The 17,253-nt window shown below is 35.5% G+C and overlaps 2 protein-coding genes across 3 annotated transcripts; both read right to left on the reverse strand.

The window, feature by feature from the left end:
* Positions 1 to 281: 281 nt before the first annotated feature.
* Positions 282 to 770, reverse strand: LOC120084969 (uncharacterized). Its single transcript, XM_039040781.1, has one exon. It carries the CDS (start codon positions 768 to 770, stop codon positions 282 to 284), a length of 489 nt encoding a protein of 162 aa, XP_038896709.1.
* A 12,770-nt stretch (positions 771 to 13,540) lies between these two features.
* Positions 13,541 to 16,488, reverse strand: LOC120086609 (beta-glucuronosyltransferase GlcAT14B-like). 2 transcript variants are annotated; one of them, XM_039043342.2, is made up of 5 exons: positions 16,223 to 16,488; positions 14,952 to 15,613; positions 14,528 to 14,603; positions 14,334 to 14,449; positions 13,541 to 14,221 (listed from the first exon to the last, which is right to left on the reverse strand). In XM_039043342.2, the coding sequence occupies exons 2-5, from the start codon at positions 15,538 to 15,540 to the stop codon at positions 13,719 to 13,721; spliced, it is 1,284 nt and encodes a 427-aa protein (XP_038899270.1). In that variant the 5' UTR covers positions 15,541 to 15,613; positions 16,223 to 16,488; the 3' UTR covers positions 13,541 to 13,718. The 2 variants fall into 2 exon arrangements, with proteins under 2 accessions (XP_038899270.1, XP_090173569.1); XM_090317443.1 differs by lacking the exon at positions 16,223 to 16,488 and having other exon boundaries at positions 14,952 to 15,688.
* Between the last annotated feature and the right edge of the window lie 765 nt (positions 16,489 to 17,253).

Genomic DNA, 17,253 nt, shown 5'->3' on the forward strand with positions numbered 1-17,253 from the left:
TTTTTTAACCTTTCCTCAATATATATATACTTATATGTTCTTCTTTTAAAAAAATACAATAAACACATTTAATTATCTCCATAGATAATCAAATCTCCAAATGCAAGCCAAAATAAAACTCAATTAATTCTAAATAATTAAATCATATTTTAACTTAGCCAAAAAAAAAAATAAATCTCATATAATTTATCCAAGTAGCCAACATTAAAAAAAAAATAATTACAAAATAAATCAGGATGTTACATTCTCCCCCCCTTAAGAAACTTTCATCCTCGAAAGTTCTAATCCTGAAAAAGCTCGGGATAATGCACCCTCATGTCATCCTCACACTCCCACATTGCTTCCTCGAACTGTTGATTCTGCCAAAGAACCTTCACCAAAGCTATCTCCTTGTTGTGCAAAACTTTCACTTCCCTGGCTAAGATTCGAATGGGCTCCTCTTTGTAGCTCAGGTTCTCATTTAAATGCAAAGGCTCATAATCCACAACATGAGATGAGTCTGCTACGTACTTCCTCAACATGGAAACATGAAAAACATTGTGAACTGCAGAAAGAGATGGGGGCAAGGCCAGCCGGTAGGCTACAGGGCCAACCTGCTTCAAGATCTCAAATGGCCCGATGAAACAAGAGTTCAACTTACCCCTCTTACCAAACCTCAACACGCTCTTCATAGATGCCACTTTCAGAAACACCTTTCCACCTACCTCAAACTTCAGATCCTTATGCCTAACATCAACGTAACTCTTCTGCCTGCTTTGAGCCGTCAACATTCGGGCCCTAATCTTCTATATTGCCTCGTTCATGGTTTGTACTAACTCAGGTCCTAGTAATTTTCGCTCACCAACTTCATCCCAGCATACAGGTGACCTACAACTCTTCCCATAAAGGGCATCAAACGGTGACATGCAAATGGTTACCTGATAACTATTATTATAGGCAAACTTTATCAAATGCAGGTAAGAGTCCTAACTCCCTGCAAACTCTAGCACACAAGAACGTAACATATCCTCTAGTGTTTGGTTTAAACGCTCAATTTGACCGTCAGTTTGTGGGTGAAAAGCCGTACTGAAATATAAACGTGTACCCAATGCTGCGTGAAGGCTCTTCCAAAAACTGGAGGTAAATCGAGGGTCCCTATCAGACACAATGGACACTGGTACCCCGTGCAATCTTACCACTTCTTTCATATACAACTGGGCCCACCTACTCACTGAATATGTACACTTCCCTGGAATAAAATGTGCCAACTTGGTGAGTCTGTCCACTATAACCTAAATTACTGTAAAACCCTTCGCGGTTCGCGGCAAACCTACAATGAAGTCCATCGAGACATGCTCCCAATTCCATTTTGGTATGCTCAAAGGTTGCAACAAACCTGCTGGCTTTTGTCTTGGGGCCTTTACCTGCTGACACACCAAGAACTTACTGACAAACTCTAATATCTCCACTTTCATGTTATTCCACCAGTAGCAACGTTTTAGGTCTTGGTACATTTTGGTACTGCCAGGATGTATTGAAAATGGGGAGTTATGAGCTTCCCATAACAGATCGTTCTTGAGGTCACTATCTGCTGGAACACATAAACGTCTTCGAAAAGTAAGACCATTATCTACTGACAAGGAGAACTCACCACCCTGTCATGTCTTCACTTGTTACGTTACTTCAATTAAGTAAGGATCACTGCGTTGAGCACCAATGATCCTCTGCCTTAAACTTGGTTGTATTGACAATTGTGCTAACTGCGCAGAGATCTCCCCTACCACCACTGCTATCTCGACTCGCTCAAGGTCCTTACATAAACGACTATGAAAGAAAGAAAGGCCTAGTCGAAGGAGAAGGAGGCAGGCGTTAGCTTATGATTTCTGTTGTCCAATCAACTAATGGGGTTTTGGGGTGTGCAACCTGAATTGCTTAATCTATTCTAGAATGTCAAAGAAATGGTTGCCCTAATCAATAAGCGAGGTTGACGGGCGATCCTAAGGAAAGAAGAATGAAAGGGATAAGGCTTCAAGAAGAACCTAAAGAGGAAGCTCCACCGAAAGAAGAAGAGGAAATAAGACTCGAGTTTCTGGAAATATTTCAATAGGGAGTTCCATAGCGAAAACGGAGAGAGGAAAATTCAGAAAAGAGAAAAAAAAGAAGAAGATTGTGGTGATAAGGACTGCTGAATGGGTTACCTTCCTAGTTAGAGCATCCGCCACTACATTTACCTTTCCTGGGTGGTACAGAATCTCACAATCATAATCTTTCACTAGCTCCAACCACCTACGTTGTCTCATGTTTAACTCCTTCTGAGTGAAGAAGTATTTTAAACTCTAGTGGTCGGTAAACATCTGTATCTTCTCGCCATACAAATAGTGCCTCCAGATTTTTAAAGCAAAGACCACAACTGCTAACTCCAAATCATGTGTGGGATAGTTCAGTTCATGGTTCTTTAGCTGGTGAGAGGCATAAGCAACTACCTTACCTTGCGGCATCAACACACACCCAACCCTCTCTTGGAGGCATCACTGTAAATAACAAAACCACCTGTTCCATCTGGTATGGTGAGAACTGGGGCAGTAACCAACCTTTGCTTGAGATCTTGGAAATTATCCTTGCAAGCCTTACTCCAAATAAAGGAAGCTCATTTTCTTGTCAACTGGGTCAGAGAGATGGCTATACGGGAAAAGTCTTTCACAAACGACGATAATAGCCTGCCAACCCCAAGAAACTGCATACCTCTCCGACTGTGGTAGGACGAGACCAACTCGTGACTGCCTCGATCTTTGCAGGATCAATAGATACACCTTCCTTGGACACCACATACCCTAGAAAGGACACTTGCTTTACCCAGAACTCGCATTTGGTAAACTTAGCATATAACTGTTGCGCCCTCAAGGTCTCTAGAACCTTTTGTAAATGTTCCTCGTGCTCCACCTCTGTCTTCGAGTAAACCAAAATGTCATCTATAAAGACTATCACGAAGGTGTCAAGAAATTCCTTAAACACCCTATTCATCAGGTCCATGAATACTGCAGGAACCTTCGTCAACCCAAATGACATCACGACAAACTCATAATGCCCATATCTCGAACAAAAAGCTGTATTGGGGATATCACTGTCCTTTATCCTCAACTGATGATACCCCAACCAAAGATCAATCTTAGAAAACACTGTAGCTCCCTGCAACTAGTCAAAAAAGTCATTAATCCTGAAAGCGGATACTTATTTTTTATAGTCACCTTGTTTAGTTCCCTGTAGTCAATGCAGAGCCGTAATGAACCATCTTTCTTTTTCACAAACAGCACCGGCACACCTAAGGGGACACACTAGGGCATATGAAACCCTTATCCAACAACTCTTGCAACTGAACCTTAAGTTCCTTCAGTTCTGCTAGGACCATTCTGTACGAAGCTTTCGAGATAGAAGTTGTGCCTGGCTCTAACTCGATAGTCACGTACCACTGGCTCCAAAGTCAAAGAGACCTCAGGTTCTCTAGTTTCGACGACACTAGCCAAGATACTCTAGGTACCCTGGTTAAGCAACCTCTGGCTTTCATGGCAGAAATCACTTTGGGCAGGACCACGATCCCCGCCCCTTTAAATTTAAAGCTGGCTTCTATGGGAGGGTTAAAGATCACCTCCTTGCGAGAGAAATCTATACTGGCATGGTTAGCAACTAGTCAATCCATGCCCAAAATCACATCAAAATCTCGCATGTCCAAGACTAATAAAGTCACATCCAGGGTATGACTCGCTACTTCAATCTGACATGCTTTTATCTTCTCCTTTGCTAACATAATTTCTCCAGATAGAGTGGAAACTGACAACACAGAGTGCAAAAGCTCTAGTTCTAACATGGCATGCTTAACAAACAACGATGATATAAACGAATGGAATGAACCCGAATCAAACAATACTAGCACAAAATGTCCCAAGAATGGGAGCATACCTGTCACAACAGTGTCTGCTTTATCGGCCTCCTGTCGGGTGGTAGAGTAAATACGACCTTGTTGATACTAAGGCCTACCTAAACTCCTCTGTTCATGGCCTACAAACTGGTTCCCATAACCGAACGTGCTTCTAGCCAGACATCTATCTATCGAGTGCCCCTCCTGCTTACAATGAAAACAAACCCCAGTGCCTGCCAAACATCGACCATAGTGACGTCTTCCACACGAGTTACACACCGGTCGCATTCTCTCCACCATACCTGCCTCAGCAGTCTGCTACTTAAAATGTCGAGGCGGTCTGTCTGAACTTTAAACCTTCTGATGGGGGTGAGGCTTGAAAGACTTTTGATCTTCCTTCCTCTTCTGACCGGAGGAAGGTCCCACCCTAAACGCTCATGAATACTCGTCTCTTGACTATGGGTCAACCTCGGCTGCCAAGCGAAGTGCCTCAACATGAGTGGTTGGTTTGAATGCTCGCACGATACCTCGTATACTGTCTTTTAGGTCTTGAACGAACCTTTCTGCCCTCATAGCTTCCATGGCGACCAACTCCGAAGCAAACCAGGATAAGGTGTCAAACTCCTGGTCATACTCCTCCATGACCTGTGTCCCTGCCTCAGCTCTAAGAACTCCTTCTGCTTATTGTACCTCAGGTTGGCAAAGAAGTACTTCGCATAAAAGCGCTCCTTAAACTGCTTCCATGTCACTGGATCCCCTCTTACACCAACATCCTTTCTGCCGACTGCCACCAAATTTGAGCTTTATCGATAAACATAAAAATGATACGTTGCACCTTCTAATCTTCTGGGCATTTCATATAAAAAAGATTGTTTCATTCGTGGATATCTATAATTCTGTATTGGTAAGGTCATTTAGTGACCCATTGAAGGTGTTGGGATTGTGCTTCCTGAAATCTTGCAAATGTTTGGCCTCCACCGAAAGGCCTGACATGCTTTGGTTCTGGATCATGTTCTGAGTCTAGACTTGTGACACCTGATCCTGTGGTGGTGGTGTCTGATGGAACTGGGCAAACTGGGCTAGTCGTTCATCCAACATGTCCTTCACCTTACCCAACACGACTGATGTAACTGCTTCCCCAATAGTGGCTTCCCAATCTGTAACCTCTGCTGGAGCACAGGGGTGCTCTGCGTCTGTGGTGGCGTGGTCGTTTGCTGGACTCTACTTCGTGTCTGGGTTCGCTGCCACCCTGACCCTGAGGGGTCCCTCGTCGGCAAGGAATCCTCTGGTACCGAAGGGTCCTGAACTTGTGCATCTTGAAGTTGTGGATCCTCATCATGAGGATCTTGATCCTGAACTGATGGATTCTGCTCTTCAGGAATATGCCCCCTTTCGGTAACTCTATGACTGCCTCTTCCCCTAACGAACCATTTTCCTGACAGTTATTCACAACCACCCCTTAGCTACTTTTCTTACTAGCACAAAACACATCAATTGCAATCATAATGCTACTAACTCGGGTGCATATTATCCTAAATACTTTTCATAAAGAACACACCTGGTGATGACGAAGAATTCGTTATAGGCCAAAAGGAACAACCTGGACTTACATAATAAGTCAATCTATAGAACCTCAAAACACGGGTTCTGATACCAACTATAACAACCCCACCTCCTAAGACTACTAAAAGGGGATCGCTACTGCGTGCATGCATAAATATTCTCATTGAGGAAAATAAAGTAAATTAAAATAGAATAATCACGATTTTGAACTGCTTTAGGTATACAAGAAAATGTTCTGATATTATCTCAAAATCTTAAATCATTCAACCCGGGCATCCTTTTCAGCAAGAAACAAATCATAAATAATAAAAAAAAGTTTATAATAAAACCATGAATGTAATAAAAACAAAACATGCGAAAATATAAAGGGTTAAATGCGGAAGCGAAATCTAGTTCCTTTGGCACTGTCACGAATTCCTCTTGTCAGTCGTCCGAGTGTCCTTGCCCTTACCTGGAAAAAAAATAAAGATAAAGGGTGAGTATAAAATACTCAGTAAGTGATCCCATTACTGGGATTAGACTATGCATCCACGAGCAAAGAAAGATAGCCCGTGGCTCATACAGCTACATCGATTTTTGATGATGAAAGGAAAACCAAAAGACGTACTATCTTGCCTTGAAACACATGTCTAGCAGCTCGTTGGCACACCGTCAAACATGATAATAACGTGAATGTGAACCCGTTGACTCACGCATGTCTAGCGGCCCGTAGGCTCGCCGTCAAAACATGAAACATGAAAATAAAAGTAACATGAACGTAAACCTATCGGCTCATGCATGTCTAGTGGCCCGTAGGCACACCGTCAAACATGATAATAACATGAACGTAAACCTGTCAGTTCACGCATGTCTAGTGGCCCGTAGGCACACCATCAAACATGAAACTAGACCTGAAATAAAACATGCGTCAAGGTGAGACAATAAACCACTCTGCTAGTCTATTCATGCATCACATACATAATATCAATATTGATTAGAAATTTGAACATGCTCATAATACTTTAACTGTCATGCAACATGCAATCATAACGACAAACAAAATAATGCTCCATAGTCCATCAAGTAACTTTATAGGTCTAATCTAGATCGCCTGGCACGAAGGCGAAGGCACCAGTAATAGTATCACTTACCTCAACTTGGTCTCAAAAGTCTGCACAAATAACTCCTTAATAGCCCTTGGATAAAACTCAAATCAACCCTAAGACATTAACCACAAGTTTAGTTTAGCAACTATGGCCTAGAAAGTGAGTCAAAAATTAAGTAAATCCTCAAGGTCCAAGTCCAAAGGATCACCAACCAACCTACACAAAACTTACCCAAACTAAACTCTCCGTTGAAAAGAATGGTCTCTTCTTTAACAGCAACGCCCCAAAATCTTCCAAAATCCAAATCCTGAAAGTCGACACAATGGGTAATAACTAAAATTATTTCCAACACCAAGTAACACTCCAAAAAGAAACACCAACCCTTGCCCAAAATAATCCAACTCTTACCCAATCTCAAAAAGGCAGTGGCGGACGAACGACGACGACTTGGTTGGGTGCGGCGGCAGAAACGAAACTGAACGGCGAGGCGCGGCGGCAAGACAGCGGCGGATGACTGAGCGCGGTGGTGAGACAACAGCAGACGACCGACACTCTGACGCTGCGACGGGATGGCGCTGGCGAAGCAGCGAGGTGAGGCGGCACTACGTCTAGGGTTTGGAAGGAAGGAACGGAAGAAGAAGAAGGAAAAAGAAGGGGACGGCGAGCATGGGTTGAGGAGAGAGAGGGAAAAAAAACTTACCTTTTTTTTTTCTTTTTCCTTTTCTCTTTTTTTTTTTTTTTAACCTTTCCTCAAGTATAAATAACAAAACTAAACTTCTTCTTTTTCCCTTTTAAAAAAAATTCCTTAATAAATTTCCAAAATATATATATACTTATATATTTTTTCTTTTAAAAAAATCCAATAAACACATTTAATTATCTCTATAGATAATCAAATCTCCAAATGCAAGCCAAAATAAAACTCAATTAATTCCAAATTATTAAATCATATTTTAACTTAGCCAAAAAAAACATAAATCTCATATAATTTATCCTAGTAGGCAACATAAAAAAAACTTAATTACAAAATAAATCAAGATGTTACAAGGTACATCTATTATATTAAACTATTGTCTCATCAATACTAATATATTCATCATTCTTCATAATTTTACATTCCATACAATTCAAAATTTTCCATTCCATACAATCATCATTTAATTTCTTTCTTTGCCACATGTCAAGCATGCATGCTTCCATCAACTTCATCTATTCCATCTACTTCATGCTACATGCACATCGCGTGTCCAATTCAAAACATCTTCATACTATATGTATGTATGTATGTATTTGATTGAATTCCTTTATGGAAAATTTTGAAAGTTATGCATAATAGCTAATTATTCTTCCTAAAGCTACACTTGAAGCTGTATAAATCAATTAGTGTTCATTATTTTTTCCATGCACCTATAGTTGCACATATTTTAAATTAATAAATGCTTATAAACTAATGAACATATATCAAACATGTTGTGCTCTTGTATTAGCAGTTTGAGAAAGAAATTTTGAAACATTGTGATGAATATTTATCTAATATCTTTTAAGGTTGAATAAAACATACGAGCAGGTGTTTGTATAAAAAATAATGAATTTAGACCAAATAATATAATATCATTCTCTGAAGTGAATGTTTCAATATTTAATCATTGAGGTCGAAATCATGTTAATAAATGAAGAAGTAATCATTCTATTAAAACCACACATATATAATGTTTTGAAGAAAGATTTCATTTTTCAAATGTGATGCAAAAGAGACAATAATTTTTTATTTGTTGTACAATAAGAATTAAAATCCTTATTAATGAAAAAGAAACAATACGTGGAAGCAAACTTTGAGAATTTATTTGAATCTCCTAAAAAGATAGTAAGTTATCTTTTTAACTCCTAAATATGATATTATATTACAAGTTTCTTAGAATCTCTTAAAGAGATTATTGTTGTTTTTTAAAACTTCCATTTGAGATATTTGGATTTCTTTTAAATCTCCCGAAGAGAATAAGAGCAAATAATATTTATGTTTTTCATTTAGTACATCTATGCATATTATAATTAAAAGTAGACAATATATTTTCAAAAATTCAAATGCTTGAAGCGAAAAATCAAATATGATATTAAGTCATGTAGATTTGATTAAAGATTTTGAAAATTGACAATTGATATACTTTATTTTCTTGTAAATCAAAGAGAAGTTTAGTAAATTTAGAAAGTATACGTTGTAATTGATATCATCTAGAAAGATTGATAATAAGAATAATATATGGTATTTGTATACTATATCTATAGTCTTCTATGGGAAGTGCATATAGAAAAGTTATGTTTTTCCTTCTAAATTGTGTTCATATATATTTGTACATTTGAAATATATATTAACAATGAACCTAAAGTTCATCGATCCAAATATATTTTCCTTTGACATGATGAGTCATTTTGGGTCAATAGTGAAAATAATTTTTGAAAATATACATTGATATCTATTGAAGAACTAGAAGATTCTCCATCTAATAAATTGTCATGGTGTCGTGTTCTCAAGAAATTAATTATCAAACTCTCACTAGCTAAAATTGAAATTGAACTTTTCTTACTTTTGGAACAGATTCATAGTTTTATGGTTTTTGTTGATGCAACCAATTGATAGTCACATATATACTTAATATTTTGTTTTGATAATGCTAGTGAGTTTGCATCCCAAATATTTGATAATTGATTGGGATAAGTGTTAAACATCCTGTAACTTATGTTCAAATAGCAAAACTTCTAGATTTGTATGAAATCATGTTATTATGTATGCTCGATCAAAGACTAATGAACTTATGGCCAGAAGCCAAATATATTTCATATGCAAGATATGGAGTAGGTGTTTAAATTGTTCCACAACAACAATTAAGATGATGAAACAATTAAAATCTATGTTGAAATTGATTTTACATCAATTAGTTACTTTGAATCCGTGGATTGTTTTACACACAATTTAATTGTTATTAATGAGACAAATTTTCTAACATTAGAGGGAGAAATTAAGGAAAAGTTGGAAAAATAAATTGAATAAAATACATAAGTATTGTCTAGTTTGATCATCATACAGATCACTTTGAACTAGAAGTTCAAAAGATAATTCATTTGTAAAATATAACAAATCAATACTAGATTCTTTACATAACACTTACAGATGCAAGAAAGTGACCAAGTTATATCTCAATGCAACAAGTTATATACTAATGAGTCTGCAATGCAACACAACTGAAGCGTGATAGACAAATAGGTTCCAAAGATAAAGATCATCAAAAAAAGTTATTAATCAATGACTCAATTGAGAATATACATATTCTCGAAGAAATCCTAAATATGAGCACTCATAAAAATTTTGAAGTAAATGAGGAGAATAAATAGATCTCAATAAATTATATGTCATGACAAGAAAAGGATGGAACCATACTCAAATAAGTTGACAACATTTCTACATACACTATTGCTCACGATATTATTTATGAAAATGAGGATTATATACTCAGATATATTGAAAAATGTCACTACATAGAAATGATTGACTTATGTAGAAAGAAACATTCCAATAGAAATAAATTCATTTTCCAAATCATGAGAACTAGTAGTTCAGTCATTAGAGAATATCAAATATGTGGGAGTATTTGTAAGAAAAACAAATAGAATGGGTCGCAATATATAAAGCGAGACAATTTCTACAATAATTCTCGCAAAGAATTGGTATTGATCATAAGGAGACATTATCCTATGGTGGATACAATACCATGAAATATTTAATTTATCTAATTGTGGATGAAAAAAAGCTTAACATGCATCTTATGGATGTAGTTATTGTACATTTATATGAATCTCTTAATAATATATCCTTGAAGGATTAAAGGTACCAAAATCATATGAGTAAAATATTGGAGAATGATATATATATCATAGAGATTTTTATAAAACATTCCTTATGAATGTAAAATAATCATCTTATTAAATATTTGAAGATATGAGGGTATAAAAATAACCCTATTTATCTATATGCTTTTATAAAGAAATCACAACATGAGATTTACTATACATTATTTAATATATATATATATATATATTGATGATTTGAGCAAAAACTCCTTATGAGATTTCAAAGGCAATAGAGTTTCTTAAAAAATAAATTAAGATAGTAAGTTTTGTTTTAGCTTGCAAATAAAGCATAAAGCAAATGAAATTGCAACAACTTATATATAAAATATCTTACATGGACTAGTTACTTTACCATGGTGGTTCATTCACTTAGTATAAAAAAAAATTAAATCATCTGATATCAGAAAAATAATGAAGAACTTTAGGTCCTAAAGAATCATAATTTTGATAAATAAATACACTTATATCTTACTAGTTTATACACTACCTATTGTAGTATTTTTTGTAAATTTGTTACATAAATATAATATTTCTCCAAAGAAAGATTTTAGAGTAAAGTTAAACATATGCTATGTTTTTATTTGAGAATTAGTCTACATGGATTTATTATATTCTCATAAATCTAATTGTGATCTAGTTGATTGTGAAGATGTAGGTTACTTAGTACATTAAGAAGAATTTTATATTATGACAGTCTATAAAGCAAATTATAATAACTTATACTTTAATTCATGCTGAAATCATGATGATTCACGAGGCTAGCAAATAGTGTTCTTATATGAAGACAATAAATTATCAAATGACAACATCACTTTTCAACAAAATTCTTCAAAAGATGACTTGAAGGACTTATTGATGAAGGTGCTACCCTACAACAACATTTGATAAGTTAACCACAACATTTGTTTGTGACAACTAAGAGTATCAAGTGATATTTTTATGAGGGGAGTAAATATGTTACACTATTTTTCCTTCACTAGCCTATTGGATTTTTCTTAGTAAGGTTTTAATGAGACACATATTATATATTCTATGCACATCTAAGGGGGAGTATTATAAATATGATAATTATGTAGATGTCCATGCTAACTTCCGTAAGTTAAAACTCATCCATTAACCTCTCAATTAATCCTCATAATTATCTTGTCCCCTCCTTATGTTTCATTCTTGTAACCACTATTCTCACAACCCTATAAATAGAAGTTGTAGAGATCATTTGAAAACGCACCTCAATTGAGCATAATATATATGTTCTATTTTCTTCTCTCCATTTCTTTCTTATATTCTTATGTTTGTTCTTCTCTCCTCTCTATCTTATGACATTTTCAAAATTATTTATAGAAGAAGACTAATATTTTTATTTAAAAAATTAAAAATAAAATGTAGATTCTTTTCCAGATTTATTGAAGAATAAAAACTAAAATGATATTTAATTTTTTTTTTTTTGTAACAATTAATGTGTGATTCAAAAGTTTTTTTCTTTTTTTCTTTTTTTTTTTTGTAAATTCAAGTTTATTTCATTGAATTAATTATATAATGTGCAGTGAGATGAACAAACTCATAAGCTAAGTTAAATACACAAATTTAATTGCAATTTTGTGGCGCACACGCTTACTTCTCAGACGTCGTTAATTTGGTTTGAAAACCATCCTCCATGATGTGAAATCTGTTTGAATTGATTGCAGTTGGTTTTCTTAGTTTTGTATTCTAAAGAAAAATGTTAAATAAATAAATATATCAAATTAGACTCGATTTCTTAATTTTTGAGTTGCACAGAGTTAGAGTTGCAAAAGTCTAACTCGTGAACCAAATACTTCTTGGATCTTGGGAGGCATTTATCAAATCTATTCTCTTCCAAATATTTCTCTTTGTGTTCACATATATGTTTCTAGTTTCTTGTATAATAGTAAAGCCAATAAATGAAGTTTTTTTCCAAAATAGTTGAAATATCTTTAATTTTGAAAAATAGTTGTTGGTAGAAAGCTTCTTATATTATAAGTTGTCATTGTCAACCTTAATTGGGAGCTTATTTACTCATGGCTATTATGGATTCCCAAAAGCATGTTCTCTTGCAAATCATGATTTTGGTTATTAAAAGTACTTCTAATCATGAAGTTTTATCAAAATAACATTTTTATCCCTAAATTTTATTTCATAACGATTTACTAGTCTTGTTATTTTCAATCTCATATTAATAGTCTCTATATTTTAAATTTTATAACAGTATTATGGTCTCATTTGGTAATCATTTAATTTTTTTTTAAAAAAAAAAAATTAAGCCAACTTTGATAATGGTCAACTCTAGTGACCGACTGCAATCACCAACTTTATTGATCATCTCCAACGACTAACTCTAACAACCAATTGCTAAAAGAAATACTCGATTGATGAAAATGTTTATACACATTTAAAAATATTAGTTCATAGTATTTAATAGAATGTCTTTAGTATATAAATCAAACAAACTTATATATAAAAACAAGTAAAAGAACCAAATTAGGAACAACGGGTTGACAAGGCTAAGAAGCCAACTAGGAAAATCCTTCCATCACAACGAGAATAAATCTCTTCCCATCGCCTAACGAGCCAAGCCATCAACCATCATATTTTAAAAAATAATAATAAATAAATAAAAATCTCTTATGAACTTTTAATCAACTTCGTCTTATCCTCTTTTTAATCATTTTGAATCAACTTCTTTTTAATTCTTAATAAGAATCAAGTAAAACACAGTAAAGATGATTTCAAAGAACACTCATGATTTTAGTCTTACATTTTAATCCATGCAGTTGTAAACGAGTATACTAGCTTAGATGACGTTTTCACTATTCGTTTCCAAATTGTGAAACAGATTTTTGTTTTCCTATATAGAGGAACATAGCATAAGAAATCATAATCCAGCATGTTTGGCCTCATTTGGAAAAATGAAAAGCAATAAGCATGATGAAAATTAAGAAAGGGCTGTAAATATTACTAAACGGACCAGGATTAACAACATGCGCTCCCTTTTAATGATATTTTTAGTACTTATTTCAAAATTGTGAAACATGTTCATGTTTCTTTACATATAAACTGTGAAATATAACGAAAAGAATCATCATCAAACATGGTTGTTTCTCATTTGTAAATTAGAAACAAGAAATAGAATGGTGACATGAATGTTATTGATAACATCTATGACCAGAGAATGAAAAGTGACATGGGAACAAGAATTCCAAACTTTTTTTTTTTTATCTTTTAGCTTCTTCATGAATCAATATTTCTTCTAGCTAAGACTATTTACACTGATCTTGACCTACTTTAGCAGCCAAAGTTAGCTTGGTTATGAGGCGGCGAAGCCTCTTAGCTCCTGGCCCTGGCTTGATCTTCAATGGGTTTCCAACTTTTGTGCATTTTGGCTTCCCAGAGCACCACCCACCAGGGGTAAAACTCCCTTTATCATCACGTCCCAGTAGCTCCTGATCAATCTTGTCCAGCACAGGGTTGTCTTGCCGAAACTTCCGAGCAAAGGCAGCACCACTGGCTATCATCTTTTCGGTGTCGTTAATGGTGAGGGCATGAGGATGCTGTCGCGGTGGCACGTCCCAAGAGATGTAATGCAAGTCATGGTTAACTGCAGTTTTTGCAAACTCAGGCTCATTGCAGATTACAGTGTGAAAGTAGCCTTCTGGGGAGGAAACGAAGTTTGTGTAGTACATGAGAAGTGTTCTAGGGAGGTTGTCCCAACCCCATATGAGGTACTCCACAAATGAACGAGACAGAACCATCCATGCCGATCCTAGTAAAAGAAAAATCCAAGAACTCTTTTGATAACGTTTCTGTTTTTAAATGAACCAAAAGTATTCAAATTCAGTAGATTAGAATGTTAAATCTGTTATCTCATCACAAACCAGTGAACAACTTGAAAGCTGTGGGCAGAGCTCGTGGGGGGTTAACCCAAAAAACATCTGATTTGGTTGTTTTGTATAATCCAGGATCTATCATCAATGGCATTGCTCGTTTTGTCCTGCAGAAGAAATTCAAATATTGACTCATTTCACCATCATAAGGCGAGAAAGAGAGAAAGAGAGAAGAAAATGCTCACGCTTTCCATCCTAACTTGCTTGTGTGTTCAATGAAGTTCAAATTTCTATCTAGTGGTGAGAATGTGTGAAGAAGATCTGTAAGTAGCACCAAAATTTCTCCTCGTTAAATCACACCAAAGCAAGAAAAGGAAAGAAACTAGATATATTGGTGATTTTAGCTACTGAAGCTTCTATGTTCTAAACCCTCCAACCTTGTTCCATATGTTGAAAGAGAATGTGGGAAGCACTTCTCAAATTTATGCCTATCTATGTGTTCGACCAATGACAAAAAATATTCAACCGGGTCTTGGTTCACAGCTTGAACTCTCAATCAATTGATGGTAGAATGGCTAACAAGATCATAAGCAAGAAAAGTTCACTGGTGCAACCACAAGGGCTTGTATGTTGCCAAAATTTCAATTAAATGATGGAAATGGGACTGACCGTCTTGAGTGATGAGAGGGTAGTCTGAGGCACTGAGGTTGATAAACCAATCCCAATCATTGCTCCTCTTGAGAAGAATAGCACAAGCATGGAGGGTATTAGCCACCATTGTTGGTCCTCTGTAAGTAACCATATTTGCTTTGGTGATCATGAAAACATTCCCAATCTCAGCAAAAATGGACTCATTTGCCACTCTTGAAGCCAGCTCCAACCTCTCCCTTGGATGTGACTCCAGGTCCAAATGAACAACGTATTGATTCAATGGATGGTAAAGTGCTTTGAGAGTTCTCCACAGCTTCTCTAAGTCACCTTTTGATCCTGAAACCAGGTAAGCAAACCGTGGAATCATAGATGTTGGGTTCGGCGGTGGCGGAGGCTGTGGCAATCTCCCAACTTTCCTCTCAGCAAACAATGCTGCGTTAGTTTGGTTAGTGGGCATTGGAGATGGGAACATTGAGAAAATTGAATTAATTGTGTGGAGAGAAGAGATTAGACCCATGTTGAAGGAAGTGACAAGGAGGAATATACATATTAGAGAGCTTATCACAAGAGGAAATAGCCATTTCTTCTCTAAGCCGGGATGCCCCATAGCAGAATCTTATCATAAGTTCTTGCAAATCAAACTCTCATCTACTTGGGCTTTTGCAACTCCAATCAATAGCCTTTAATCAAACAAGTAAATGACATTTAGACTTTACAAGAACATGATCAAATGAACAGAAAAATTGCTGAAAAAGTACACTCAGAAAAAGACACCAATATCTAGCATTAACATTCGTTTTCACAAAGTAACAAGAGTTTTCCTTATTGAAACAGAGTGAAACAAGTCCAAATAACATTGATTTTGGCCAAAACTCAGGTAAAATGACCATATAAACCTATCATTTCCATCTGATGAACACAATTAACAAGACAGGAAATGTTAGAAACACAATGAGGATTAACTAACATATCTCTCTCTCCAAAATTCTAGGAATCCAAGTCAATAAAACAGTAACAAACCCTAATCTGTACACTCAGTAACAGGCAGCAGATTCAATTGAACATTCATGTAACAGACCACCAGCAGGTAAAGAAGGCTAAAACACCAATAAGAATCCTACAACAAGCCCGACCCAGATAAGAAAATCGATTTATCAAATCAATCCAGATACCAGAAAAAGAAAAAGGCAACAACAACTCAAATCATTCGTAATATCAGACGCACAAAACGAAAACAGAGCAGAGTGTTGTTACATAACAAATAAGAAGAAACTAAAACCGAAGAATACCCAGAAATGGTTACACCAGGGAGACCAAAAAAAGAGCAGCAATATGATTCAAACCCAGAAGAGAATCAAAACTGGACGAACAGAAGAAGAAGATGATGATGGTGGAATAAATGAAGCAGAAGGCGACATGGGTTTGCTGTACGCACGTCCAAAGAAGAAGGAAGAATATTAAAAAAGAAAAGGGGAAAAAAATAATAAAAGGATTGTTGGGATTTTTTTGAGTTAGCCAGAGAAGGTGAAAGTCAGAGATGGGAAAATAAAATAATGAAGAGAAAGAGAGGGGAATTGGGGTTAGCCATTACCATTTCTGTTATAGCTTTCTTTGGGATCTTGACCAAGACAACGGCTACTTTCCCTACCATTGATTGATATATAAATATATATATGTTGAGTGTTTGGAATCTCGACCAATCTTTCAAGACAATGTCTGACTCTACAATATTTGGATACCAATAAAACTCGTAAGAAATTAATTCATAGGTAGGCGTCCACTATGAATTGAACTGAACTCTTACCCTCTTAGAAAGTGTTTTAAGGCAATAAATTGGTTATTATAATTGGGTTATAATAATTTGTTTTTAAGGTGTACATTCTTTTTGTTTGGTTATAATAGTATGTGTTTAAGGTATAAACTATTTTATTTTAAGAATGAAATAGTAAACACTATAGCAAATAATAAAAAGAATGAATGTAAAATAGTAAATATCATAGCAAATGAGAATTTTGAAATAATGTTGCTAATTGAGGACTAAAAAATAACTGTAGCAAAATATGATTATTATAGTCTTAATTCTTATCCCAAACGTCCCTTTAGTCATTTGTTGAGACTATATCTCATTTTTACCATTAGGCAAACCCATGATGGTTCCTTAATGGTTCTCTCTTTTATTTCTCTTTTCATTTATTTTATTGCTTAAAATATCATTTTCATCCCATGTTTTAAAATTTGTTCACTTTTAGTTTCTATGCCTTCGAAGATCCACTTTTAGTGCATATTTTTCATAAATCTTATCTAAATTTGTTAAATAATA

The sequence above is a fragment of the Benincasa hispida genome, chromosome 9, assembly GCF_027475165.1.
Source record: "Benincasa hispida cultivar pf3 chromosome 9, pf3_genome.v1.1, whole genome shotgun sequence".
NCBI classification, from domain to species: domain Eukaryota; kingdom Viridiplantae; phylum Streptophyta; class Magnoliopsida; order Cucurbitales; family Cucurbitaceae; genus Benincasa; species Benincasa hispida.